At 57.4% G+C, this 26,168-nt stretch overlaps 7 protein-coding genes across 7 annotated transcripts; 3 read left to right on the forward strand and 4 right to left on the reverse strand.

The window, feature by feature from the left end:
• Window positions 1-327: 327 nt before the first annotated feature.
• On the reverse strand, window positions 328-2,877 carry ACRALDRAFT_1059061 (uncharacterized protein; the record flags this gene model as incomplete). Its single annotated transcript, XM_071015968.1, has 6 exons — window positions 328-1,152; window positions 1,223-1,557; window positions 1,609-1,757; window positions 1,836-2,083; window positions 2,160-2,519; window positions 2,866-2,877. 6 exons carry the CDS (start codon window positions 2,875-2,877, stop codon window positions 328-330), a joined length of 1,929 nt encoding a protein of 642 aa, XP_070870940.1.
• Window positions 2,878-4,530: 1,653 nt separating this feature from the next.
• ACRALDRAFT_2064536 (uncharacterized protein) lies at window positions 4,531-5,642 on the forward strand (the record flags this gene model as incomplete). Its single annotated transcript, XM_071022040.1, has 3 exons — window positions 4,531-4,735; window positions 4,816-4,943; window positions 5,049-5,642. Coding segments are annotated over 3 exons (927 nt in total), but the record flags the coding sequence as incomplete, so codon positions are not given.
• Window positions 5,643-6,558: 916 nt separating this feature from the next.
• On the reverse strand, window positions 6,559-10,338 carry ACRALDRAFT_1053245 (uncharacterized protein). The gene is made up of 4 exons (XM_071015770.1): window positions 10,040-10,338; window positions 9,827-9,974; window positions 7,064-9,623; window positions 6,559-6,996 (listed from the first exon to the last, which is right to left on the reverse strand). The coding sequence occupies exons 2-4, from the start codon at window positions 9,904-9,906 to the stop codon at window positions 6,985-6,987; spliced, it is 2,652 nt and encodes an 883-aa protein (XP_070870942.1). The 5' UTR covers window positions 9,907-9,974; window positions 10,040-10,338; the 3' UTR covers window positions 6,559-6,984.
• Window positions 10,339-12,354: 2,016 nt separating this feature from the next.
• On the forward strand, window positions 12,355-13,268 carry ACRALDRAFT_1073210 (uncharacterized protein; the record flags this gene model as incomplete). The annotated part of the gene is made up of 2 exons (XM_071018077.1): window positions 12,355-12,891; window positions 12,990-13,268. The coding sequence occupies 2 exons, from the start codon at window positions 12,355-12,357 to the stop codon at window positions 13,266-13,268; spliced, it is 816 nt and encodes a 271-aa protein (XP_070870943.1).
• A 599-nt stretch (window positions 13,269-13,867) lies between these two features.
• Window positions 13,868-18,129, reverse strand: ACRALDRAFT_2049916 (uncharacterized protein; the record flags this gene model as incomplete). Its single annotated transcript, XM_071021569.1, has 7 exons — window positions 17,877-18,129; window positions 17,759-17,808; window positions 17,353-17,672; window positions 15,372-17,270; window positions 14,177-15,306; window positions 14,138-14,149; window positions 13,868-14,110 (listed from the first exon to the last, which is right to left on the reverse strand). The coding sequence occupies exons 1-7, from the start codon at window positions 17,907-17,909 to the stop codon at window positions 13,868-13,870; spliced, it is 3,687 nt and encodes a 1,228-aa protein (XP_070870944.1). The 5' UTR covers window positions 17,910-18,129.
• Window positions 18,130-18,631: 502 nt separating this feature from the next.
• Window positions 18,632-23,231, forward strand: ACRALDRAFT_2030566 (glycosyltransferase family 24 protein; the record flags this gene model as incomplete). The annotated part of the gene is made up of 3 exons (XM_071020666.1): window positions 18,632-18,765; window positions 18,836-20,009; window positions 20,073-23,231. 3 exons carry the CDS (start codon window positions 18,632-18,634, stop codon window positions 23,229-23,231), a joined length of 4,467 nt encoding a protein of 1,488 aa, XP_070870945.1.
• A 283-nt stretch (window positions 23,232-23,514) lies between these two features.
• ACRALDRAFT_2049918 (uncharacterized protein) lies at window positions 23,515-26,168 on the reverse strand (the record flags this gene model as incomplete). The annotated part of the gene is made up of 2 exons (XM_071021570.1): window positions 23,515-25,935; window positions 26,001-26,168. 2 exons carry the CDS (start codon window positions 26,166-26,168, stop codon window positions 23,515-23,517), a joined length of 2,589 nt encoding a protein of 862 aa, XP_070870946.1.

A 26,168-nucleotide genomic window follows, 5' to 3' on the forward strand; every position in this document is an offset into this window, starting at 1 on the left:
GTCTCAGATCCAAGTGAGCGTGGTTGGCGCGCAGGAAGATCAGGTACGTTCGAGGACACCCGGGAGTCGCACAGGAAGACTGGAACATATGAAGATATGTGAGTTTGACGGAGCCCCTTTCGAGCAGTGCAGTCGACTGGACATGGAAACATAACAAAGTATGGCCGCAACTCCTCAACTAATACCGAATATCCAAAGGCAGTGTAGTTCGCAGAATAACTAACGGCTTGATGCTTACATGTATGCAACGAGTAGTCGACGAAAATCACGCAAATACCTCCCAATCATTCCTTCATCGCCTTCTCAGGCACGCCGGTTGCCCGACATTCATACCGGCGTCTTACGGTATGCCGGCGGCAGAACGCCCTCGAGGTCAGCCTTGATCTGCAGGGCCAAAGTCCGCGAATGCCACCGGTGCTGCTGCGTATACCCGCCCATGACCCAGTAGTTCTCCATATGAAGATGTCTCTTCCACATGCCGCGGATCTCGCCCTCCGCATCAACGCCCCAAGTGGCATCCAGACGGGCAGCGATCTCCCTAGGACCAAGCAGGCCACCGTCATCCCCGTTGACACTGCCCACGTCGGTCTCATTGCAGCCTCCTAGAATCTCGGCCGCCACATCGCGTACGTTCTTATCGGCGTACCCCGTGCACCATATGACGGCATCAGCGTCGACTGTGCTCCCATCCGAGAAGCGCAGTCCGGTCTCAGTGAAAGCCACAGGCTCCACGAGAGCCTTGACCCCGACCTCCCCGTCCTCGATGAGCTTGGTACCGCCAATGTCGACGTAGTGGCCCCCCGACCGGTCCAGGAGGTTGTGCATGAGCACGCAGTCCTTGTTTCGGCTGTCCAGCACGGGGAAACCGGCGGCCGCTAGGCCGTCGTAGCGCGTGGGCTCGGCGGATGCCCATGCGGCCAGCATGTCGCGCGCGAAAGCGACGTCGATGAAGACCGGGAGGGTCATGAGCATCCTGTCGGCCGTTTCCACGCCGAGGACGTCGTACATGCCCAGGCCCCGCTGGTCTGTTACGTAGCTCTGGGGCACGATGTAGGTTGGGGACCGGACGACCATGGTCGATGCGAGGCCGGCGGCGTGGCAGTCTTGGAGGATGTCGAAGGCGGTGTTGGCCGAGCCGACGATTAGAGCGGACTATGGAGGGTTAGATAAGCATGTGATGTGAGATGGGAGGACTGTAGGCCCGGGAGGGCATGAGTCTCACCTTAATTCCCTTCTCCTTCAGCTTCTTGCCATTCTTGAATTGCTCCGAGTGGAAACTGGTCCCCTTGTACAGGTGCTCGTCGGCGATCTGGGGCACATATTTCTTCTGCGACGACACGCCCGTTGCTTGGACAAGATGTTTCGCCAGCGCAGTGCGCAGTCCGCCCGGTGTTTGGAACTTGACGGTCCACTGCTTTTTTGAAGGGTCATAGACGGTCGACTGGATCTTGGCAGACGTGATGACATTGAGGTTCAGACATTCCGTGTACCTTCGGACTTGCTCGGCCAAGTCGTCTCTTGACAGGAGGTAGGGGCTCTGGGGTTTCTTGGGATACTCTGTTTGTTGTCAGGGTCATTCTGAAGTCGAGCAGCTTTTGCTTTTCTTACCGAGATACGGCAACTCGCAGAACGAGGCCACGACGTGGAACTTTAGAGCGTCGTAACGGAGAGCCCAGTTGTCTCCTACTTGACGATTCCGCTCGGCCATGACGCTGTCGACGCCAAGGGCCTTGAGCCGAGCGGCCAGGGCAACGGCACTAGATGGTCGGCGTGTAAGTGGACGGACGGGTTGGGCATAATTAGGGGTCTGTTCAACGGTGTACAAACGGACTCACGCATTTCCGCCGCCAAAGATGAACACGTCCGTCTCAAAGGCCTCGAGGCCGTCGAATTGTCTTTTGGGAGCTTGGAGCAGGGTCTCATCTTCCGCTTGCAGGTCCAGGCTCACCAACCAGGTGCTCAGAACCCAAATCTTCCATTGGAGTTCTTGCCCGTCTCCTTTGACAGGGAGGAGGACCAGTCGTCCGATACAGGCACCAGCGGGGGAGCTTGTACGGAATGACAAGGAGCAGTCGATGAATTGCTAATAGAATGTATTGTCAGATCTCTGTACCCCCAGTGCCAGATGTGTAGACAGGGGCATGCGACGCATGTCTTACCAGAGTCGGCGTCGCCGGGATGAATACGGCACCGTCGAGTTGAAAATCGCCAGAGACACCCCGGAGCTTGGCAGTCTCCAAGAGACTGGCCGCAATGCCACGAGGCGTGTTGAAAGTACGCAGGTGATACGTAAACGCAAGGCTATCCCTCCAGTACGCCTGCTCGGGGAAGAAGCAGCTTTCCACTGCGCTGGCATCCCGGGCGGCCAGGGCGGCGTTGAGCTGCGCCAACACCTGAGAGGCCTGCTTGGCGGGTTCGTCGCCGGCCAGGGCCTCGGCGTCAACGGTTCCTGGTGCGATGACCGGCAAGGGGTTCTTTTCGAGGCTCCTCCGGAGATCGACCTTGGGGGGGTATTCAGCCTGCAGAGAGGGTGCGGGTGCGGCGACAGCGGCGACGGTTTGGGTTTCTGCGTTTTCCAGGTCATTGGGTCAGCGGGCGTGCAGGGTCAGCGATGGGCAGGATGATTGGATCTGGGATGTGCGGGACCGGATCCTGAGCCGCGAGCTTACCGGTGGCCATGATTCGCGAGTTGAGCTTCCGTTGGCTGGGATTCAACGTGTCGTGTCTGGGCTCTATGTACGTTGTATGTACGAAATACGATGGAATCATGCGGTGACTGTAAGACAACGTTGGATGGAGGGTTGAAGCGAGAGAGATGTCGGTCAGAGGAGATTAAGAAAACGATGGGTGATAACGGCAGGGGGCGGCCATGGGCATAATGCGCACAATGATAAGGAGGGTGCCAGGGGTAAGGGGTACGTTGTAACGGCCAGAGCAGTCAGTTCTCTTACTTTCAGGGGCGAGGCTATTGTGCTCTATTCTTTCGCCGTGGGGGCCACCGACTTGAGACTATGGCTCCTCTAGGACTACGTTGAACATCACGGGACCTTTCTTCACACGTCGTCCGATTCGTGAAAGCGCAAGCTTCCTGTTTCGCGTTCCGTTCTTTAGAGTACAACGTACAACGGACCAGTCTAGTAAACAGTTTGACGAGTGAGGACATTGTCCTCCTACTCCTCCTCTCGAGCATGGGTTGACGAAGACTCCACTGGGTGGTTTCTGCAGTGGTGACTGCGAGATTGCTGCATTAGTCTCTTGGCGAGCTGGTGACAGGTCATTCCAATTTCGTGGCTTTGGGCCCCTGGTAATTTGCACAATACTGCGCTTGCACCTTGTGTAAGTGGTAGATGAACGGGCTTCCAAAGGTATAGGCGAAACAAGGTAAATATGTCCTTGCTAGTCAGCAGTTTGTAGAAGCCAAAATAAGGTAGATGTAGAAGATATATCTTCATTCAGCCAGTGTAGCATTATGTAAATGTATGGACTTGCTCTCGGCAGTGAAGTCCAAACGAGAATCAAAAAAATCGTACCGTAAAAGCTGCTGAGTGGGTCCCGGGTAAGATTCCGGAACCGGGATCCGGGGTCCGGGGGTCCCGGGACGGAATAGTGCTTACGCATGGACCCACTCGGTGCCCTAGCGTCTCACGGCAATTGTCGGGGGTCGTGTAACAGACCACGGTACGGTCCGGCAGAGCGATCACAATAGCCATTGTTGTTTCATGGTTCAAAGCACGAGGAGGCCATTCAGGGTTTATTTTTATTTTTATTTATTTTTTTTATTCTCATACCATTTGTATTTTGATTTACTATTTTTATTTTTATTTTTAATCTCCCCTTGCTTGGACCGGACCCTCCCGGCCCAGTCCGGTTGATTCATAGACTGTAATTGGCTTCCCGGACAAAAGTCCCGCAGGGGAGGCATGCCACTTTGTTCACGCGGCGTCCACCATGGTCAACTCATGTCAGAGAGCCACTCCGGACCCGACTCCGCTGTAACGAACGAGTCCTGGTCTCGCCCAGTAGGGGTGAGAAGTGGGAAGAAGACAAGGGATCGGCGCCCTACTTTCTACTTTTTGCTATTATCTGCACATTTTTGTACTTTTGTTGCACTCGGCTCATCTACCGGTATCACATCTCGTTTTATTTCGAGCGGAGTACAGCGTATGGGTCGAGGGTCTACCCGAAGCATGGTATGGAAGACGGGGCTGAAGTTCTTTGCAGATTTCCATGTTCGTCACTTCCATCACCTTCCAGGAGAAGGACGGTATAATATAAGGATCAGTCTTTGTCGATTCGGTGAACATCACCGTGGCGAGTAATTTGATCAAGAACCAGATTGCCGGCTCTTGTCTTACTTCACACGTTCCTAACGCAGGGAGAGGCGGCCCCGCCCCCATTCCCAGCTATTGACGAGGAAGAGGTTCGGTTCGCCAGGCAGGCGATGGTTTCGTTGCGTCTTCTACAACACAATACCGTCGTTTTCGACTACCAAGCAACTCTAGTGCCGCCCTTTGACGACGCTACCGCATCATGACACCGGAAGAACTCGAGGGCCTACTGGCGGCGCCGGCCCTCGAACCTCCCCCTGGTGTGATTCCCAATTTCGAAAACCCCCCCAATCGAAACGGACTGGCTGTAGCCGTCACGACTCTTTGTATAGCCATCTCAACACTATGCCTCTTTCTACGAGCATATGTTCGCATGTGGAGGGAGAAGACGATACACAAGGAAGAAGGTGAGTGGACGAAAACTCCCAGAGAGCAACGAAGGGGCATTCTGTGCAAGGCAAGACCCCTAACATTCCGTCTTATCTAGTCTTAATGTTCCTGTCTTATGGAGCCCTCTGGGGCACCGCTTACGCCGCGTACGAGATGGTTGCCGCGCCAGGCTACTACGTCCATCAATGGCATCTGACCAACGGTGACCTGGTCCGGCCTCTTTGGGTGAGTTCAACTTTCCATCATCCTTCCCGTCTTTGCCGCCGTGCAACACGACGGACATGGAACGACAAGCCACAGGCAATGGCAAACTAACCTCCCCTCCTCCAGCTCATCCTCGTCTACGGCTGCTGCTACTCCATCGTCCTCCCGCTCATCAAGACCGCCATCCTCCTCGACTGGTGCCGCGTCTTCATCTCGTCCGACAGGTACAAGAACGCCTTTTGGTGGTCATGCATGATTCTCAGCGTGTTCCAGTGCCTCTGGGGCATAGCCTGCGTCATCCTCCTCAACCTCCAGTGCCGCCCGCACCACGCCATCTGGGAATTCTACGTCCCGGCCCAGTGCTACGACCTGCCCAGCGTCATGCTAGGCTCCGGGAGCGTCCAGGTCGCCACCGACGTAATCATGGTCCTCCTCCCGCAGCGGATCATCTGGAGCCTGCACATGAACTGGCAACGCAAGCTCGGCGTCTCCATCATCTTCGGCGTCGGTCTCGTGGCCTGCGTCGCCGCCTGCGTCCGCCTGTCGCACACCGTCACCTTCGCCAACGAGCCCGACAAGATGTACTTCATCGGCCCGCTCCTCTTCTGGGCCTGGGGCGAGATGGCCGCCGGCTTCTTCATCCTCAGCGTCCCCTGCCTCCCCAAGCTGGCCTCCAGGCTGTCGCTCCCGTCCAGGGTCCGGTCCCTGTTCGGCCTGTCGTACCCGACAAAGAGTAACACGGCGGGCCACTCGAACCCGCTCGTCACCATTGGCGGCACCGGCGCGTCGAGCAAGAAGCACCCCAAGTCCGCCCTGGACACGTACCATGAGATCGAGGACGGGTTGGCCATAGGGTCCGAGTCGCAGGAGCATCTGCGCCAGGAGCACGGCCCCAACTCGAACCAGGTCAGGGACGACGATCGGGCGATTCACGTCACCCACTCGACGCGGGTTACTGTGACCAAGAAGGATTCCGGCAGTGATCTGAGCGAGAATCTGACACCATGGACGAGGTGAATGAGGCTTGAATGCACGTGTACTACTATATACAGCTGGTTTATCTCTGGATATCAAAGGAGTTGAAGGCGCCGCTTGGCCCGTCCTTTTGCATTTGGGCGTTTTGAGGTCCATAGCACCTATATCTATACTTGATTCTGACGTGAGTTATGGGAGGGAAAAAAGGATTGGCTGCGAGAGAAGAGGTTCTATAGCCCGTGAAGGCAGAACGCTCAAGACGTTCTTCAGAAATGTTAGACAACATTAATCAACGGAATCTCGCCATTCATTCTGGTCGCTACTCTGGTGTGGTCGAATGTCTCTGCCACCTTTTGGTCATGACCGATTTACCCCCTAGAGAAGACTGCCTTATCAGCATTGAAGGCTGAGACTGGGCGAGCTGGGCTCTTCACTGATGTTCACAGTTCGGGCTGGTGATCGGGGGATGTACGGTAATGAATCTCTCTATACATTACACATTGCTTTACACATACACGACAAAGGCGTTGATTTATTCCAGGTGGCAGTACGTAGCAAAAGGTAGGTAGCCATGGTTGGTCGGGGTCTCGGAATAGCTTCAAAGAATCATGGCGCACCTCGAGGCTCCAAGTTACGCCGACGAAAAATGTTGACGATTATAGAGGCGTCCTGCATGCTGGAGAGCTGCCATGATAGATATGTGCAGTCATGGTATATATCTAGATCCACGTCTCTGGCACATGTCCCCAATCCCCTAGCCTCTGGTCCTCCATCCTCTTCGCCGCTGAGAATTCCATGGTGCACTGGGGCCATCTCGACTCGTAGTCTATTACATCGCTATTATATTCCCTCCATGAACGGAAATCTATATTAGTACGTGACATGGTACGCTGCAAAGTCCCTCCTATACTTGGCGCTGCCCAATACCTCAATGTTTCCTTGCGGCTTCACTGCAACGTAGCCTAGCTTGCAGAGCTTCACCGTTAAAATCCAAACTGCCTCGCCACGATGCATGGCCCGATTCCTGCTGCACGACGAACGCAGCCGCCGCCATCATTCCTCTAACAACATATCGAGTAGGATGGATCTACATCAAGATCTAGCGGTGCGGTATGGTCAGCAAGTCGCCTCATCGGAAACCTCCCATCTCTGCGATCGCCACTTACACATTGATCATCGGCCTTGCCTTGGGGAATACCCATCTCTTCGAAAGTGGCAGGACCTTGTTTGATTGGTTTGGCCGCCGGCGCTGGCTGTGTCTGGGCCGGCGGGCCCGGCTGCCCGCTGGGCGGCGCACTGCTGACCCGACCAGAGCCCGCGTCAGGCTCTGGCCGTGCACTCGCAGGCCGCGGCGCTGTGGTTGCCGGCATGGAATCGTACCGCTCCGGTCTGACTGAGCTGGGAAGACCCGGTCCAGCTCCAGGTCCCGGCCGAGGTGACGGTCGGCCGCCGTAGTCCCGACCGTGCTGCCCCGGTGGCATCGATTGCGCCGGCTGCTGTCCATAGCCTGGGCCGGGCCCATGAGGACCGGGGCCTGGGGGGTGAGGTCGACCATATCCGCCCGGGCCCGGCTTCTGCAGCTTGTTCGGCGGCGGTGGGTGGCTTCCAGGTCCGCCTGGTCCAGGGTAGGGAGGCTGGCCCGAAACCGGCCGCGGAACATCCTGACGGGGATAGCCTGGTCCGGGGCTGGGCTGCCTATACGCTCCGGGTGGTCCTTGGGACATACGCCCGCGGGGGTCGGAACCGGCCGGGACAAGGTTGGCCATGGACTGAGACGGACGAACGCCGTCCCTCGCATAAGGCCCACGACCGCTGCCCTCTCCCGAACTCAGTGGACGGATTCCGAATGCACTTGACGGTCGGTCGGCCTGGGGTCCGTGTCCGTATGGACGCAGGCCGCCACCAAGTCCGCCAGAGGCCACATCTTCCTCGGGGTAAGGCGGGGCCCGGCCGCCATGGTGACCCCCGAGCCGGTCGTCGTGAGGGTAAGGGGCGGCCGACTTGGGTCGCACGGCAAGATTAGCAGCATCGACATTAAAGCCGAACGCGGGCCGACCCTGTACCGAGGCGCGTGACGGGTCGGGGAGATTGACGTTGTCCTGCACGACGGTCGGCTGGTGCCTCGGCGAAGGGTGCGGTGATACCCTCGGCGAAGGGTGAGGCGATACTCTAGGCGACGGCTGCCTGCTGTCTACTACCGGCGTCGTCGGTCCGCTTTCGGACAGGGCCGGCATGACTTTGGATTGCTTGAGGCGCTCCGGCCTCTTGCCACGCTGCGAACCGTGAACCGACTTGATTCTCGTGAGGGTGGTCGTCTCGTGGTCCTTCTTCGTCAGCGTCTTGGATTCCTTGAGCGACTCGAGGCGGCCCACGGCGTCCTTGTTGCCATGCTCGGCCGCCAGCTCGTACCAGTAGACGGCCTGGCGCAGGTCTTTGGGGACGCTGATGCCGATCTCGTAGTAGTAGCCCATGGCGAACTCGCCCGTGGGCAGCTTGGCGGCGGCGGCTTCCTTGGCGTACTGGAAAGCGAGCTGCTCGTTCTTTTGGAAGACGCCCTCGTGGCCGAAGAGGAACCAGCGGCTGACGCCGAGGGACGCCTCGGGCTGGCCTTGCTTGGCCGCCAGGCCGTAGTAGTGGATCGAGTATGCCGGGTTGAAGTCGCAGCCGAGCTGGCACAGCTCGTAGGCCTGGCCCATCTTCAGCTGGGCCTTGGCGAAACCGAGGTAGGCGGCCTTTTCGAGGTACATCTTGGCCAGGGCCAGGTCGACGGGCAGGAAGGCATCGGGAATGCTAATCTCGGGCAGCTCCCTCGACAGCAGGAGGCCGAAAACGTAGGCGCCCTGGGGGGCATCCTCGTCGGCGGCGTCGGCGGCCTCGTTGATGAGCTGCAGGCCGCGCTGGAAGTCCTTGGGTTGGCCGTGTTGGCCGAGCAGGCTCATCATGCCGAGACGGTAGGCGGCGGCCGAGTCCTTGCAGCGCAGGCCGGCGTAGTAGTGCTCGATGGCCTTGCCAAAGTCGTTGGAGCTTTCGAAGAGCATGCCCATGCGATACTCGGCGCGGCCATATCCGAGACCAGCGGCTCGCTTGTAACCGGCGTACGCCTCCTTCTTGTCCTGGCGGACGCCAAACTTGCCGAATTCGTGCCATTTCGCCTTGATGAAGAGGGCTTCGGGATGTTCCTGGGATGCGAGGTAGTCGACAATGTTGACGGCATCTACTCGCAGGGTGTGCTCGATGTGCGGGGTATGGGGACGGGGTGGGCCGTCTGGGTTCCTCGACGCGGCCTCCTGCACGATGTCAATCCACGCAAGTGTATCGCGGGCCCAGGCGAGTTGCATGGCGACATTGTTCGAATGCAGGACATGTTCCCTGGCGTTCCACAGGATTTCCTCTTTTTCTTCGTCGCTCGGCGGGATGTTGTCTCCCTTCACCTTGGGGAAAGGCGAGAAGGAAGGGGTATCGCTGGCGCTCGTCATGGTTGCGGAGGATGCCTTGGGTTGGGTGTATAACGGTGCGGCGGAACCGACTTGGCCCGCGTTGTTGCCCCCTTTGGAGGTGTCGGTCACAATTGCGGATGGAGGGGACTGGCCGTTGAGTTGATCGTTGTGGGCGGCGGTCGTCGGTGAAGTCGGATCGTTTGCGGCAGGACGGGATGTGTTTTCGCGGGCTTCGAGTTCCATTCGCTGGAGGTCATCCTGCATGTTCTGGGGAACCTGAGGCGTCACGCTGTGAAAACCCAGAATGTCATTAGTCTGTGTGTTTAGAAGGTGTCGCGAAGACGAGGCTTTTTTTTGGGTGTTTTCCTCCGAGAATCTGGTGGATGGCTTCTCCACCGCCCAACGGAAAAAAGACAAGATTGACGGAACAAAGGTGGCAGCAGAGGAGAAAAGCGCAAGGGAGCGGGTCTTTTAGGTGGAGGGAATACGCACCGCTGAGGTGAGGGCGCAACGACCTCGGGCATGTAGTAGTCATCGGTACCCGGAACGAAGGTCGCAGCGAATTGGGGCATATCGTTATCGTGGTCTGAGGGGGTTTCCTGAGGCTGACAAGGCGTCCGGGGGGAGGAGTCGTAGGAGTCTGCATAAATAGAGCGGATTGGTCAGTGCGGCTGCAGACAATAGGAGGACGGATGTACGAAGTACAAGTAATACTAAATATAAGCGACGGCCGGGAAGTCTTTCGCGCCTAAAAGGATGACCGAAGAGGGATATTGTTATGTTAAGAAGTGGGTGGTCGCTTGACGGCACAGATTGAATCCTTCGAGCACTGCTTTCCGGGCAGCACCGTACCGTACCGTTTGTTGGAGTGGAGAAACTGACGAGCCAGAGAGGGCAGGCACCGAGGGGAAAGAAAGGGGCGTTGAGGAACAAAAGGGCAGACGATGTCAACCGGGGGTAGCAGGCGGGGCCAAGAAGCGAAGGCAGGCGAATCGCGTGGACGCAGTTTTGAGGCCTAATAATAACCGGCAAGTATAAGAGGGGGGGATATATTCGTAGAGGGACGATGTCCAAGGCCCAAAGTCGTTGTCATAAAAAAGGAGGCTTTGGTCTGTAACGGACGTGCTCCAACGAGCCACCTCGTGGCGTCCCTTGCTTGGGCACGGTTGGCGGAGGTTGTTCACCGATTCAGGGCCTGCAGAGTGGCGGCGGAGGGGCTTAGAGGAGGGGCTGTCCCTATGCAGTGTACGGATGGCAGCCACTAATTAGGACATCTCCACAATACCCGTCTCTTGCTTGGGGCAGTCCGTCGACTCGTTTTGTCGGGATACCGCGCGGCTATCGCTCCGCCCAGCCAAAGTCCATGCAGGTTCGATGCTGGGATCTCGTATAATCGTTGGTTGATTGACGGTGGGACTCCGTACGCGAAGCTCTTTGAACTCGTCCCTTCTTGCGACTTTTCTTTCCCTTCTTGCCCGGTTGCCTGCGCTTGCAGCGTCGCTCTCGTTCCACGGTACAGGCGCCCGGCTGGAACCAGCTTCAATGCCATAAGAGGCATCCTCTTGCACCGTACGGCGGGTAGAGTGGGGAGGAGATTCGAGGCAACCAACTTACAGCTAGCAGAAGAGGACCACGCCGGAGCGCTGGCCCTGACACGCCGCGCGTACGGCGCTTGGTGGTAAGCCATCAACGGTGGTGGAGCTTCCAGTGTTGCCGCGAAACGATTGATCGTGAGTCGTGTCAGGAAGTACTTAGTACGTGATGGTTTTTATATTCGTAGATGGACAACAATGTGTATTAGATTCGTCAATACGCAATTCATGGACGAGACGTGAAATGTCAATAGGAAGAAGGGAGAGGGGGGAAGACGAGGATGAGGACGAGAGAGGCCTGGGAGAACTAGGAAAGAGGATGGATGGGAAGGCGTAGGGTACGAGTACTTGGTACGGCAGGAGCTGCCCAAGGTCAATGTCACGAGATGGACGACCGACTCTTCATCCTCGTCATCATGTACTAACAGGGAAAAGTACCTTGAAAGTGGACGCGCAGTTGGATATCAAGGTCACCAAGGTAGGCAGGGCCCGCGTACTGGTACCTGGACCTCAGTATTGGTACTCTGTGTAAAGTCGCGATAAGAGCAGGAACATCGGACAAACACGTCGCAGGCGCATGAGGGAGGCACCGATACTAGCATAGGGATATAGCCCTAAACGACCAGACGGCGAAGGAACGCGACGAACATGAAGCACCATCACGAGCCTCGTAGACAGAGAATGCCTGGCACTATTCCACCTTGGATCGTGTCACTTCAATCTCTGGATCGCTTGTTTACACGCGACGACAAGGATACCTGCCTGCCGGCTTCTACAGTACCAGTGCTACTAGCAGGCGGTTCTATGATGTAGGGACTCTACGGCGTCGTGAGTATCGAAACCGTTGGTCGTGCTGCGCCACTCCCGTTCTGGTTTTCTGTCGCTCGTTTCGAAAAGCTTCTAATTCTGGACAAAGAGACAAGCCATGCAGTGGCTATCCCAGTCTATTATAAGGGAGTCCAACAGTCGGCGGATGTTCCTAGCCGCGCGCAGCCATGAATAGATGCGACCACAGCCACTGGAATTTGTGAAGGTGGGAGACCAACCTTTTACGAATACACGAATAAGAACCACTGATGAGGTCGCTGCTTGTATTTGCCTGTAGAATTACTAAGCACATGTGGGTTGCACGAATGTCTAAAGCGAGATTCCTCTTACATAAATCACGTGACTTTACTCCAGACCACTTCGTTCACCCCCGGTGTATGTCCAGATCCCTGCGTCAGCATCTCAGCCTGGTGAAGCTGGCAACCTCCAAGCTTCACGTAATTTACCAAGTAGCAACCATCTGACGACGAAAACCCACAACCCTCTCCCGACATCTTCTCCACTCTCGTCAAAGGCATATTCCACCCTTCTTCGTACCTGCGACAGGCGATACTTCTCGCACAGACCCATCCCACTACTCTCCCCATCCAGCCGCCCGCCATGGCCGACCGCAACCTCGAACAAATCGTCGCCCAGCTCAAGACCCAAGGCGCCTCCCTCTCCTACGCCGACGCCGCCTCCCTCCTCTCCAAAGCCAAGCTCATCCTCCTCCAACTCAACGCCCTGACCCCGTCCCCCTCCACCCCGGCCCACCTCCTCCCGCTGGCCCGCGAGACCTACGAGCAGGGCGCCCTCGCCTCCATCCGCGCCCGCGACCCGGATGCCTTCACCCGCTACGTCCAGCAGCTGCAGCCCTTCTACGAGCTCCCCGCCGACATCCTGCCCCCCAACGCCCCCGAGCGCAACAAGGTCACCGGCCTCTACCTCCTCCTGCTCCTCACCCAGGGCCGCTACGCCGAGTTCCACTCCGAGCTCGAGTCCCTCGCCTGCCGCGACTCGGGCGGCGACGAGACCGACCGCTACCTCGGCTACCCCATCCGTCTCGAGCGATGGCTCATGGAGGGGAGCTACGACCGCGTCTGGAAGGCCACCCAGAGCCGCGAGGTGCCGTGCGAGGAATACAACGTGTTTTCTGAGGTAGTCCTCCACCGCCCCCCGGCCTTGTCCCCTTGCTTTGAACCCCGGTGTTCCCAGTAGGACTTTCAACGCCGTGCTAATACAACCGTGAATTCTAGATCCTAACCAGCGAAATCCGCGCCGAAATCGCCTCCAGCAGCGAACGCGCCTACCCAAGCCTACCGCTGAGCTCCACCAAGTCCCTCCTCTTCCTCGACTCGGAAGGCGCCGTCATCGAGTTTGCGCAGCACCGCGGCTGGGTCGTCCGCGACGGCCACATTTACTTCCCCGACGCGGCTGAGGCCGGCGACGACGAGAGCGGACAGCAGAAGGAGGTCAGCAAGATGATCATCGAGAATACCCTAGGCTACGCACGCCAGTTGGAGACTATTGTGTAGAGGGCGAGGAATGGGTGGAGCGTGATAGAGGGGGGAAGAGAGGACGAGGAGAGAAAGAAGACATATGCATGTCTTAGCGTGTTGTACTAATATCTAGACCACTGTCATTGATGGCAAGAATACAGGTTTCTCAGGTGTCCTGGGTGGGTATAAGAGTGTGTGCAGCTGGGATACTTGCTCCCTCGTTCGGAGATTCAGTCTGAGAAGAACCTGTAGAAGTGAAACGGAGACGACATTTCGGCATTATACTTTTTATAAAACACCACCCCGTAGACATCTACTGGTAGCACGACAGCCACTCTATCAACCATCCGACAGCAATGCCACCGTCATTGCATCCCAGAGGCAGACTACTACAATATACACATCACCGCCACTGATATCCGGTTGAATGACGAGTAATGAAACGTTCACCTCAATTTCGTCCAGCTCGCATCGTGACAGTGCTCAATGAAAATGACTCCAAGACGTCTCAAACAGCGCAGTCAGTCATCTCTAAGGTTATTTCTCCCTGGGTCCCCTATACTCCCCAGTCTTCCCTTCGACCATCGACGTCTCTGCCTCGAGAGCCTTAAACCCCACCAAACACCATCTAGCCATTACGCGAAGAGCCTCAACCCGCTGCCGTTCTTGCCAATCTCACAGACCTCACAGACCCTGCAGACGCTTCCCTTGTATTTGGTGTGATACTTGGAGCCGTCAAAGGCGCACTCTTCATACGAGGTGCCGCTGTAGATGGGTGTGTAGCTGGCCGCGCAAATGTCAAATTCGGCAAACTGGTCAAACTCGATATCCACGGCATCGTGGGGGTTGCGCTCGCATTGCGCCTTTGTCTTCCTGGCCTGTCAAGGGGGAGGAATGTCAGCAACTTCCACGACAATCTCAAAGCATCAAGTGACGGAACTCACGTTTTCGAGAATCTTGCTCGCTCCACCGTTGGCAATAATCCTGTTGGCAAAACTCAGCGCCGAGTTATAGTTCTTGCTCCGCAACGCCAGGTGCATGGCGCTCAGAAGCGCCAGTTGCCTATGCGGAACCTCAATCTTGGGAATCGTAAAGTAAGCCGAAAGCTCCAGGCTGCGCTTCAGCTTCTCCGGGTCCTGGGCAACAACGTCCGGGGCGCCGAGCTTCCTCCGGCTGAGCTCAATGCTCATCGCCACGGTGTATTCGCTGGCCGAGGCGATGAGCTTCTTCGCCTCCTCCACCTCGCCTTCGCTCGAAACGGCGTTGACGAGTATGGCGTGCAGGATGCCCTTGAAGATCTTGTAGCCGTCCTCGAGCTTGTTCGCCTTCATCGCGTCGTAGCCCTTTTGAAGATCGTTGGTGGCGAGGAACTCCAGGTCGCGCGGCACAATGGGAAGCACCTTCCTGAGGTCCGTCTCATCGACAGTACGGCGGACGTAGTTGACAAGAGGCGGCAGCCCGGCCGAGGCGGGCAGGAATGTCCTCGAGGCCTGGTACACCTCGAGGAACCGAGGCTTCAGGGGCGCAAAGTGGACGGCGCCCACCTGCCTGTTCAGGAGCTGCATGGCCGTCTCGAAGGATCCGCCGGCAACGTGGTCTGCCGCCATGGGCGAATTGCGAGCCCACAGCTCCGCCTCGCTGCTGCTGGCGCCGCCAGCTTCTGCGTTTTCAACATCGATCAAGTCGCCTTCGACCTCGGGGACGATGTCTTCGCCCATGTCCCATCCTGCTGCGGCATCATCATCTTCATCCGCATCCATGAGACCGGCGTCCCTCCTCGTAGCGCCCTCATCCTCGGCGGCCTCGTCCAAGCCAAAACCGTTCGCTCCAGCGGCGTCGTCCTCCAAGGAAAGAGCCTCTACCTGTCCGAGCAGTGCCTTCTCAAAGATGGATTGGGACGTCGCCTTGGTCGGCCAGTTGGACTTGTGGGTGGGGACGACGGGCTTGGGCGGAGTCAGGGGCTCGCCGATGGTGGGCATGGTCAGCTCGTCCTCAGTAAGGCCAGTGGCTTCGAGGATGGACTGGCACTCCTCCTCCAGGCCATTGGACTTGGCAGTCATATACGCCAATGGGTCTGCCTATTTGTCAGCGAAGCGGTCATACCGAAAACATTAACGGAGTTCTTTTCGCTCCACTTACAAAGGTCAATCTCCTTGAACATCTGGATCCTGTCCTCCACCTCGCCGAGATACAGCGCGTTCTGGAAGCGGGCCGTAAAGTCGCCCCGGTGCTCGGCAATCTTCGCCATGCGGCCCAGCTTGGAGTTGTCGCCCGTCGACAGGTAGAGGAAGGAAAGCTTGTCGAACTGCTTCAGTTTCTGATAGCACATCTCAACGATCTGATGATTTCCGTGAGCCAAAGCCTCGGTGCTTAGCCTCGACCACAGCTTGGCGCGATCCAGCTCCTTGGCCATCTCCACGGCAACGTCTAGGTTGCCGCATTCGATGGCCAGCTCAAAACGGGTTGTCGGGTCCTGAACGAACTGCAAGGCAATCTCGGGATACCCCTTCTTCTGCAGGTAAGCGATGATCGACTGGCCGACGAGACTCGATGTCCGGATAATGTGAAGCATCTCCTCGTAGTTCCTCTTGACCAGGGCCAGCTTGAAGCGGTACTCGGTGGGGTCGATGTGAAGAATCCTAGGCTTGGCGGTGCGATCCAAGCAGTAGAGGTTCCGGCCCTTGGCACGGACGAGGTAGACGGTCTGGTCCAGGGTGCGCACGATGCCGTTGTCCCCGTTCATGAGGGAATATTTGACGTGGTTCAAGGTGGAGTAGAGCAGAACGCCCGTGTCGTCCCATGTTGCGCTCTTGATTCGGATGGTCTCGTGGAGGGTGCTCACTTGCTCGAGCGTCTTGGTGACGATGGTCACGTTGTGCTTACTCAGAAGCGCGGCGTAGAGGCCGTCGTTGGACCACACGACGTACTTGACACCACTGACGGCGAGCTCGGCGACGCTCTTCTTCTGCTGGATGTCGTAGAGGTGAACGTGCGTGGGAGTAAGGATCAACAAGTTGCCGGTGCCGCCAAAATAGATGTAGGTTGTTCCCACTGGTGGCTTGAAAGACCGCGTGGTGTTGTTGGACAAATCCTTGATATCGATGACCTGGGTCGCAGTGTTCAGGACGGCAAACCGATTCCTAGCAACGAAAATGGCGCAGTTACCGGCTCCACGTTTCGACTCGGTGGGTTCAATGGCACCGGAACCATCTCTCGGGAGGTTGATGAGCTCATAGGTACCGCTATCGCCGGTCGACGTAACCAGAATGGACCGCTCGGCGGGGTTGTAGGACAAGGTGCGGGGAGGGCTCCAGGGGTTGCCAAACTTCTTCAGAGACAGGAGCGTGGGGCTCTCCATGTTCCTCTGGAAGTCGTACGACTTGACGTGCTTCTCCTTGGTAATGTAAAAGAGGTTGTTCTGGTAGACGGCAGAGGCCGGGCGTTCGCGCTCGAGCTTGAAGACCATGACGCCATTGTCGTGGCCCGCGGCAAAGAGGTTGATTTCCGGATGGGCGGCGACGATCCAGAATCTGTCGTTCTCCCGCTTAAAGGTTTGGACGGCAGTCCTCTTGTTCAGGTCCCAAACACGGACGGTCTTGTCCTCGCCGACAGAAAGGATCAAATCCTGGTGCGGGTGGAAAAGACAGCTCGACGCATTCTGGAAGTGGCCCCGGCAGGTGTCGACTTCCCAGGCCTTGGTCTCGCTCATGCGCCAGAGTTTGACGAGGCGATCGTCGCCGGCGGACACGATGAGCGGCATGGTAGGGTGGAAAGCAACCCAATTGACACCGCGGTCATGGCCTTCGAGGACAAATTTGACGACGGCATCGGTATTGCCGAACATATCCGTCTGGTTCTGGTTCGCACGGGCGACTTGGTCTTCGTAGGTCATCGAGGTGGGGGCCGAGTGTTTCTTCCGCAGGCCCGAGATATCCCAAACGCGGACGGACTGGTCGAGCGAAGCGGAGACGACGAGATCCTCTTTCGGATGGAACTGGGCGCACATGGTGTAATGGTTATGACCGGTCATGGTGCAAACTGGCAAGGTTAGCCGAAGTCATCCCAGGACAAGACAGGTATAGGACAATGTATGATCGTCATGGAAGCTGGAGAAACATACTCAAAGAACGGTTTTGCCAGTTCCATATTCTGATGGTCTGGTCATCCGAAGACGAGATAATCCAAGGTAGCTCGTGATGGAAAAAGACGGTTCGGACATAGTCAAGATGGCCGTTAAGGGTGAAGAGGCAGCGGCGCGTCTGGTACGACCAGACCTTGATCTTGTAGTCGTCACCGCCCGAGACGAAAAGGGGTTGGGTCCTGTGAAAGTCGATTCCGCGCACCGGGCCATCGTGTTCCTCGAATCGGTCAATCAGTGTTCCCATGCGATAATCCCAGAGCTGAATCGTGGACGAGTGAAGAGCGACTAGAATCCATGGTCTACACGTTGTATTGTCCGTCAGAAGGCATCATTCTTATTGAAGCGCGAGGTGGAAGCAAGGAGCGGCATGGGATGGGCACCGTACCTCTTGGCGTGGAACGCGATGCCTTTGGCACGCGACGACTTGGACTCGAACTATTCAGACAGTCAACATGTAAAGTCCCACGGGTGTACTCCGGGAGAGGACATTGTTTCAGGCGCACCTTGGTCAACATATTACTGCCCGAGGCCTGCATGTTGGCGGGGAGGTGAAGCCGTAGCTTCGAGCATCCAGCAGCAAGACGGGGGACACCTCAGGCAAAGAAACTCAGGGGAGGGACAGCAGGGTCAATGCAGCTGCAGGTAGCATGAGTGGGAGAAAGGGAAAAGATGGAGAATGGAGAGGAGATGAGAGAGAAAAGTTGCTGGTGATACCAAGCAAGAATGGGTTGAAAAGCCACCTTCAGTAGGCAAGGGTGATGATGGTAGGTGTAGTAGCAATTCCGCTTCGTGTCCATCTCCAAACTGTGGGTTCCTGTGGGTCCCGTGCCTGGCTGTCTAGGTACTTTGTACCGTTTGTAATGTATGAATTGACCCAGGGGTTCGGGTGCGCGTTATTCCGATTCCGGCTTCTCACCGCCTACCTTTTACCCCTCAACGTATTTTGCCAGCTATTCTGCCATGCGACAATCCCTGAGCTACCACTGACACTAAACCCCATCAGGACAGCTCGGGTCGTTTCCGCAAAGGTGTTCACAAAGCAACGACCGTCTTTGCCCCTCCAGATGACGGCTAGCACAAACGTCGAGGCATTGCATGAGTCCTTTCACACGCGCAGCCCAAGATTATACTTCGACAGACATTGATCTGATCCGGGAACTCATACTCGTAAGCTACGATCAGTTCTTCTTCCACCGACTGGCCCGGTTCAACCAGACGAGGACGACCTCTGTAGGGTCCGTCACTACCTCGCGGAGCCATGATTCGGCTTTCCAAACTTCCTCTGGGCGTTGCCCTCACTCTCCTGGCAGCCGTCAATGTTTCCGCTGTTCCTTCGGTCAATGTGGCCATGAAGGCTGCATTCCCTGCTGGTCCCTATCTAATCGAGCTCTTGTAAGGCCGGGTAGTTTTACACAGCCATTCCTTTCTCCTGTCTTGAGCTAACCTGGCTATTCTTACGTAGGGAGACGGCAGCCGGTGAGAACGAGACGTCGTACTTTCCCCTTCTCGATCGCGTGGCCAGCGGATATTTCCAGGATGCGACATCAGACAAGGCCCTCTACGAGAGGTTCCTCGAGGTCCTCCAGGAAGACGGTCATATCACAAGCGCCGAAGCCCTATCGACCTTCAAACTAAGCCTCTCCACAAGGTCTTCGGCGCCACGCATCGAAGCCCACTATCAATACTATGATACTGCCATCCTTTCACACCTGGCAGACTCTTCGCAAGACGGTTGCGACCACTGGGTTCATCTCGAAGGACAACAATTCTGCTCTCCCTCGTTGGACTCTGCTCGATCATCACTCCCCCGAACCATCAAGGACCTCCCATTCGACCGCGTGTTGGGCTCTGGTGCAGATGCCATTCTATACGCCGATCCCGCCTCCCCGTCCTTCGGTGCCATGCACAATGTCCTGGCAAAAAAGGCGCGAAACGGCGAGGTCTCGTACCGCTTGCGCTATCGCAGGGCCAGTGGCGCCGATTTGGAACCACTCCCTGTCAGCGGCTATGGTGTCGAATTGGCTCTGAAGAAGACGGATTACATCGTCATCGACGACAGGGAAACCGGAGAAGACGAGGCTCAGAAACCCACCGGCACTGAGGTAGTGCTAGACGAAGAGGAAGAGGTGGAGGACCTCAAGCCTCTTTCCACTTCCGAGCTGGGCCCTCTCGGGCTCAAGGCCGCGTCGTTCATTCTGCAGAGTCGGGATCCCTGGGACGCTCTCCTGAGATTGACGCAGGATTTCCCCAAATTCTCCACCTCGGTGGCAGCTCACAACGCTTCAGACGACTTTGTCGCGGGACACATGCAGAACCAATTGCAGCTTGCGCCGGGTGGTGTCAACCTCATGTGGATGAACGGCGTGAGGCTCAGCGACCGCCAATTCGATTCTTTCACTTTGGTCGACAAACTCCGCCAGGAAAGGAAGCTCGTTAATAGCGTACGAGAACTTGGTTTCTCCGGCAAGCAGGCCACATCGCTTCTGGGCCACCATGACATTGCCTCGGCTCAAGTCGCTGACGAGCCCCTGAGGTTCGATTGGCGCGATGAGCAGGAAGATGGCCGCGTGATCATTTGGCTCAATGACCTTGAAAACGATGAGGCGTACAAGGAGTTCCCGTCTTCCATCACATCTGTAAGTCCCGGGGTCTTTCTTTTTCGTCTTTCGAGTTCAGTCCACTAACACTCGGCCCTTCAGCTTCTGCAACGTACCCACCCTGGCCAACTACCCATGATCCGGCAGAATGTCTTCAATCTTGTCTTCCCGGTGGACTTTACGCAGCCTGGTGATATCAAAGTGGTCAACTCACTCTACGCCTTCGTCCAGCGGCGGCTTCCCGTGAGGTTCGGACTGGTTCCCATTGCTCCTACCGAGGACAAGGCCAATCAAGCCAAGATGGTCTATCATTTGCTTGAGACCTACGGCGTGGACGCTTTCGTCAACTATCTCAAAAAGGCCGCCGAGGAAGACTCCCTTTCCAATCCCAGCAAGACCGCTTTCGATCTGGCCGTCGGAGAGGTTGAGGCTCTCCCAGATGGCGTACCAGCTCCATTCGACGACGTCCTTCAGTCCGAGGATCTTTCCGGTCAGGTTCGACTGGCTCAGCATTGGGTGAAGAGGGCCACGGCAGACACGCCTGTACCACCCATGTTCATCAACGGCATGCCTGCGTCGAGAAACGGCGACTGGCTTAAGACGATGGGCGAGAAGCTCACGGGAGACCTGAAGCTGATGCAGCAGGCAGTTTTCCGCGGCTTCATCGGTGATGATGACTGGGCGCCCGGCCTCTTTCTCCAAGACGCCGTGTCCCGCCGCAACCCCTACATCGAGGACACTGAGTCTGTGCAGATTCTGAATGTCGGCAAACTTTCCGCTGACCACCGCGGTCTCTTCTCCCAGCTTCCTGTTATTCAGGGGAATCCCGAAGCCACCAAGGAGAATTGGGCGGTCCTGACTGTCGTGCTTGACCTCACAGCGGATCTAGGGAAGAATCTTCTCCTCTCTACCCTCCAGTTCCGGCGCAATAATCCTGGCATTCAGCTAGAGATTGTGCACAGCCCGGAAGCCGGCGTCCCTTCGTCTGCCATCAATAGCGCCTTGAAAGAGAAAGAAGACGCCCTTCTTGAGGTGGAGAGCTTGGGACAGCTCCAGGTCCTTCTCGATGAAGCGAAGCCTGAACCTGACAACGATTATGCGACAGCACTGGCCTCCTTCCTCTCTGCAACTGGTGTCGCGCCAGGCTCCAACGTGCTCATTCTAAACGGGCGAGTGCTTGGCCCCATCACCGCCGAGCTCCCCTTTGCAGAGGAGGATTTCCAGCAATTCTTCGAGTTTGAGCTCAAAGCTCGCATACTCCCAGTGCACGCCGCTTTGAAAGATATGGAGTTGACTGACCGAATCTCGGACCCTACTGCCGCGGCTAAGCTTACGTCCATTATAGCCCTGTCCACCATCTCTGACGTCCCCGAGGGCATTTTCGACTCGGGCCCCGCAACTCGGATCGATGCCTTCCAGTCCTGGAACCCTACGTCCACTTCTATAGAAGTCGGTGACGCCGAGGAAGCCAGCATACACCTTGTTGGACTCCTGGACCCTGTCAGCGAACAAGCCCAAGCGTGGGTTCCGATTCTGAAGGTCCTCTCTGAACTGGACGGCGTCTACGTGAAACTCATTCTGCATCCCAAGGAGCACATCAATGAGCTACCCGTGAAGCGGTTCTTCCGATACGTCCTGGAATCGGAACCGAGCTTCGACGAGTCGGGCAAAGTGCGTGCTATTGGGGCGACCTTCAAGGCGCTGCCGTCGGAAGCCCTCATGACGGTCGGCATGAGCACGCCGCCTTCCTGGCTGGTGTTCCCCAAAGTTTCCGCGCACGATCTGGACAATATCCGTCTGAGCTCCGTCAAAGGCGACATTGACGCCACGTACCAACTCGAGCACATCCTCATCGAAGGCCATTCGCGCGAAGGAAAGGGTGGCAGCCCGCCGCGCGGTGCGCAGCTTGTCCTCGGGACCGAGAATGAACCCCATTTCGCCGACACCATTATCATGGCCAACCTGGGTTACTTCCAATTCAAAGCCAACCCGGGCATCTATAACATCGAGCTCAAGGAGGGCAGGACATCTGACATTTACACCATCGAGAGCATTGGCGCCAAAGGATGGGCCCCAGTGCCTGGAGACGAAGGGACAGACGTAGCGTTGATGGACTTTCTCGGCACCACGCTGTACCCTCGTCTCAACCGCAAGCCCGGGCAGGAAAAGGCGGACGTGCTGGAAGAACCCGAAAGCGAAGGGGGCAACGGCGGGATCGTCTCTCGGGGTTTCCAGATGGCCGAGGAACTCTTTGGGCGTGTTCGCAAGCCGACCAAGTCGGTCTCGGCACAGGAGCACGCCGATATCAACATCTTTTCCATGGCGAGCGGGCACCTGTACGAGCGAATGCTGAACATTATGATGCTGAGCGTGATGAAGCATACCCAGCACACGGTCAAGTTTTGGTTCATGGAGCAGTTCCTCTCGCCGTCGTTCAAGGACTTTCTACCTCACATGGCAGCCGAGTACGGCTTCCAGTACGAGATGGTGGCGTACAAGTGGCCGCACTGGCTCCGGCAGCAGAAATACAAGGAACGCGAGATTTGGGGGTACAAGATCCTCTTCCTCGACGTCCTCTTCCCGCTGTCGCTCGACAAGGTCATCTTTGTCGACGCCGACCAGATTGTCCGCACGGACATGATGGACCTGGTCAACCACGACCTCGAGGGGAAGCCGTACGGGTTCGTGCCCATGTGCGACTCGCGGACGGAGATGGAAGGCTACCGGTTCTGGAAGCAGGGGTACTGGGCCAACTACCTCCGCGGGCTGCCGTACCACATCTCGGCGCTGTACGTGGTGGACCTCGGGCGGTTCCGCGAGATGGCGGCGGGCGACCGGCTGCGGCAGCAGTACCACGCGCTCAGCGCCGACCCCAACTCGCTGTCCAACCTCGACCAGGACCTGCCGAACAACATGCAGTTCTCCATCCCGATCCACAGCCTGCCGCAGGAGTGGCTGTGGTGCGAGACGTGGTGCAGCGACGAGAGCCTCGCCCAGGCGCGCACCATCGACCTGTGCAACAACCCCGAGACCAAGGAGCCCAAGCTCGACCGCGCGCGGCGCCAGGTCCCCGAGTGGACCGTCTACGATGAGGAGATTGCCGCGTTGGACCGCAGACGGAAGGGTCTGCCGGTGGAGGAGACGGGTGAGCAGAAGGTGGTTGGGACGGAGAAGACGGAGTTCGTGGAGAGGAATCCCAAGAGCCGGAACTGGGAAGAGATGCCGTCGGCTGAGAGTACCCATAAGAGGGACGAGCTGTAGAGTGGGATGGGCGATATACGTGTGTATGTAGGTGGAAGTGTCTTGTATGGTAAAGCAAGCGAGTGTCATGATACTACAAAGAAAGAGAAAGAATTGACATGTTGACTGAGTAAATCGGTTTATTATCATGATGCTTTTGCAATTGGACAACGCTATGCCACGAAAGTCTGGCGGGTAAAGCAACCCCGTACGCCAACGCCCAAGTAATCGCCCCGTGACCTTTTGCCCGTCGTGAATAAGCATTGTATGGCATAACATTCGAATGCATCGGCAAGCGACTCTTCTAATGGGATATGAACTGAAAGACGGCCGACACGTCCCGCTCGCCGCACTCCTGGCGCAACAGCAAATCCTGGATAGGCGCCAGGTGCTCGTTGACAAAGTGGTTCCAGGTGCTGGTGTCGCCGTAGAGCATGGCCTGGGCTTTGACAAACTGCTTCCCGTCGGGCTTGCAGCGGCGGCACTTGAATGTGTCGTGGGTGTCGGACTTTGTGCCGGGGCGGTACTGGAACAGCTCGCGGAGGCTGTCGAGGGAAAAGTGGCGCTCGACGTCCTCGGCCGAGTCGACGACGCAGCTGGACAGGCTCTGCTTGTGGCTCTGTCGCTGGAAGATTTTCTCCTCGATGGTGCCGGTGGCGATGAAGCGGTAGACGAAGCAGTCCTTCTTCTGGCCGTCGCGCCACACGCGGGCGAGGGCCTGCTGGTCGGCGGCCGGGTTCCAGTCCGGGTCGAAGAGGATGAGGCGGTTGGCGCCGATGAGGTTGATGCCGCAACCGCCGGCCTTGCTGCTGAGCAAGAAGACAAACTCGTCGCCGTCGGGGTCGTTGAACTTGTCCACCAGCCTCTGGCGCTTGGTGACGTTCATGGTGCCGTCGAGGCGCAGGCAGCCGTAGGCGCGGGAGCGGCAGAGGCGCTCGAAGAGGTCGAGGGTCTGGGTGTAGTTGCTGATGAGGACGATCTTGTCGTTGGTGTCCTGGCGGATGCGGGCGAGCATGCGGTCGAGGACCTGCATCTTGCCCGAGTACCACGGTTTGACGTCCCTGTCTCGACCGCGCGAGGCTTTCGGCACGTAATCCTCGGGGAAGCAGTCTTCGGAGCCGGGCAGATCCTCGGGGAGGTTCAGGAGGTCGGGGTGGTTGCAGAGCTTCTTGAGGATGTTGATGGCCTTGAGCGGCTGGCTGCCTTTGCCGCGGAGGAGGGCCTGGATCTCGGGGCTGGTGAGGAAGTAGTTGTACAGGTCGAGCTGGAACGGGGCGAGCTGGCAAAAGACGACGTGCTCGTATTTGACGGGGAGGTACTTGGTCAGGATGTCGTTTGTGCGGCGGATGATGAACTTGTTGACGGTACCCAGGAGCTCGGCCAGACACTCGTCGCCGCGCTTCCTCTCGTCCTCGGTGGCGTCGGCGTCGCGGCCGCGGAGGATGGGGATCTCGAAACGTTTCCGAAACTCGAGGCGGGTGCCGAGAAGGTCGGGGTTGGCGAAGCTGACCAGGGCGAAGTACTCGGAGAGGTCGTTCTGAATGGGGGTTCCGGACAAGATGACCCTCCTGGTCACGTTAAGATTGTTGAGGGCACTGAATGTCTGGCTGTCGCCGTTTTTGAGACGGTGACCCTCGTCGCAGAGCATCAGGCCGATTTTGGTGTGCTTGAGCTCTTCGACGTTCAGACGTAGGGTTTCGTAGGAGACGATGATGACGGGCCGCGCAACGGACCTGCCGCTAGAAATGGCCCACTGGCGCAGCTGTCTTGTCAGCTCCTCCTTGGAGGCTTTGCCGTCGATGGCGAAAGGGGTGATGGCGTCGGGACCCAGCCACTTGACCAGCTCGTTGGCCCAGTTGCGGACCAGGCTGGAGGGGCAGGCGACGATTGCCTTTTCAATGGTGGGCTTGCCGGCTTCGGGGGATTGTTTCAATAGGGTCCAGAGGAGGGTGATGCACTGCAAAGTCTTTCCGAGACCCATCTCATCGGCCATGATACAGCCGTGGGCTCTTTCGTCGACCATGCCGGTAACACATCGGTACATGAACCTGACACCCTCGATCTGATGGGGGCGGAGCACGGCGGCGAGACGCGGGTCGATGACGACAGGCACCCTGGGATGTTCACCGTCGACTTTCTTCTTGATACCGAGAATCTCGGCCAAGCTCTTGTGGACGATGGGCCCGTCGATCTTGGTGTCTGGTTCGGGGGCATCCTCGTCCTTCTTGGACGATTCGTCGAGTAACTTGGGCTTGGAGTCGGGCCTGTCGTCGACGGTGGGGTCGTACAAGACAATGGCAAACTCGCCGCTGGGATCGTGTAGAGGTTTCGCAACAAAGACGGCACCTTGGCGGAGTCCCAAGGTCGGGGGCGGGCGGTTGGGGTTGTAGGAGGAGGCGTTCTTGTTGAGAAGGGGAACAGAAAAGGCCTTGCGGAAGACGGTAGACTTGTCCTTGGGCTGAAAGACGGGAAAACGGTTAACATCCCGGTTGGCGAGGGCGAGACGGTCGGCATTGGTATAGGGTCTGTCCTCGTCAGCAGCACCATCGGCGCCCCTGTAGTCGACTTTTTTTCGTTTGCGAGCAGGCCGATTGACTGATGGGCTGCTCTGGGCGGCACCGGGACATTTGAAGGGCCTGAAGAGCTTATCACGAGATTCGGGAGTTGGCACCCATCGCCGACCGGGAGGGTTCTCCTTGGTTGCGGCGTTGGGCGTTGAGGCGACCTGGGACGACCTGGGAGATGTCAGTGGCGGGTGGGTGGATTAGGAAGAGATGAAAGGGGACAAACATGCTGCACCTCTTTGAGGCGGTCTTTTAGGGCGGGTTCGACGTCAATGGTTTCTGTGGTATGAATGGAGAATGGGATGACGGAGGGAAAGATGGGAATGTGAGGGGAAAGAGCGAGTGCAGTGAGTGTTGTGACTGGAGCCAAGGCGCGACAGACCCGCGTCGCCAT

The sequence above is a fragment of the Sodiomyces alcalophilus genome (genome assembly GCF_042370955.1).
Source record: "Sodiomyces alcalophilus JCM 7366 unplaced genomic scaffold ACRALscaffold_11, whole genome shotgun sequence".
Taxonomy (NCBI): Eukaryota; Fungi; Ascomycota; class Sordariomycetes; order Glomerellales; family Plectosphaerellaceae; genus Sodiomyces; species Sodiomyces alcalophilus.

Coding starts and splice junctions, on each gene's coding strand:
- ACRALDRAFT_1053245 (XM_071015770.1), bottom strand. CDS start 9,906: ATGCCCCAATTCGCTGCGACCTTCGTTCCGGGTACCGATGACTACTAC. Junction 9,624..9,826: donor GTTGCGCCCTCACCTCAGCG/GTGCGTATTCCC, acceptor GGGTTTTCACAG/CGTGACGCCTCAGGTTCCCC.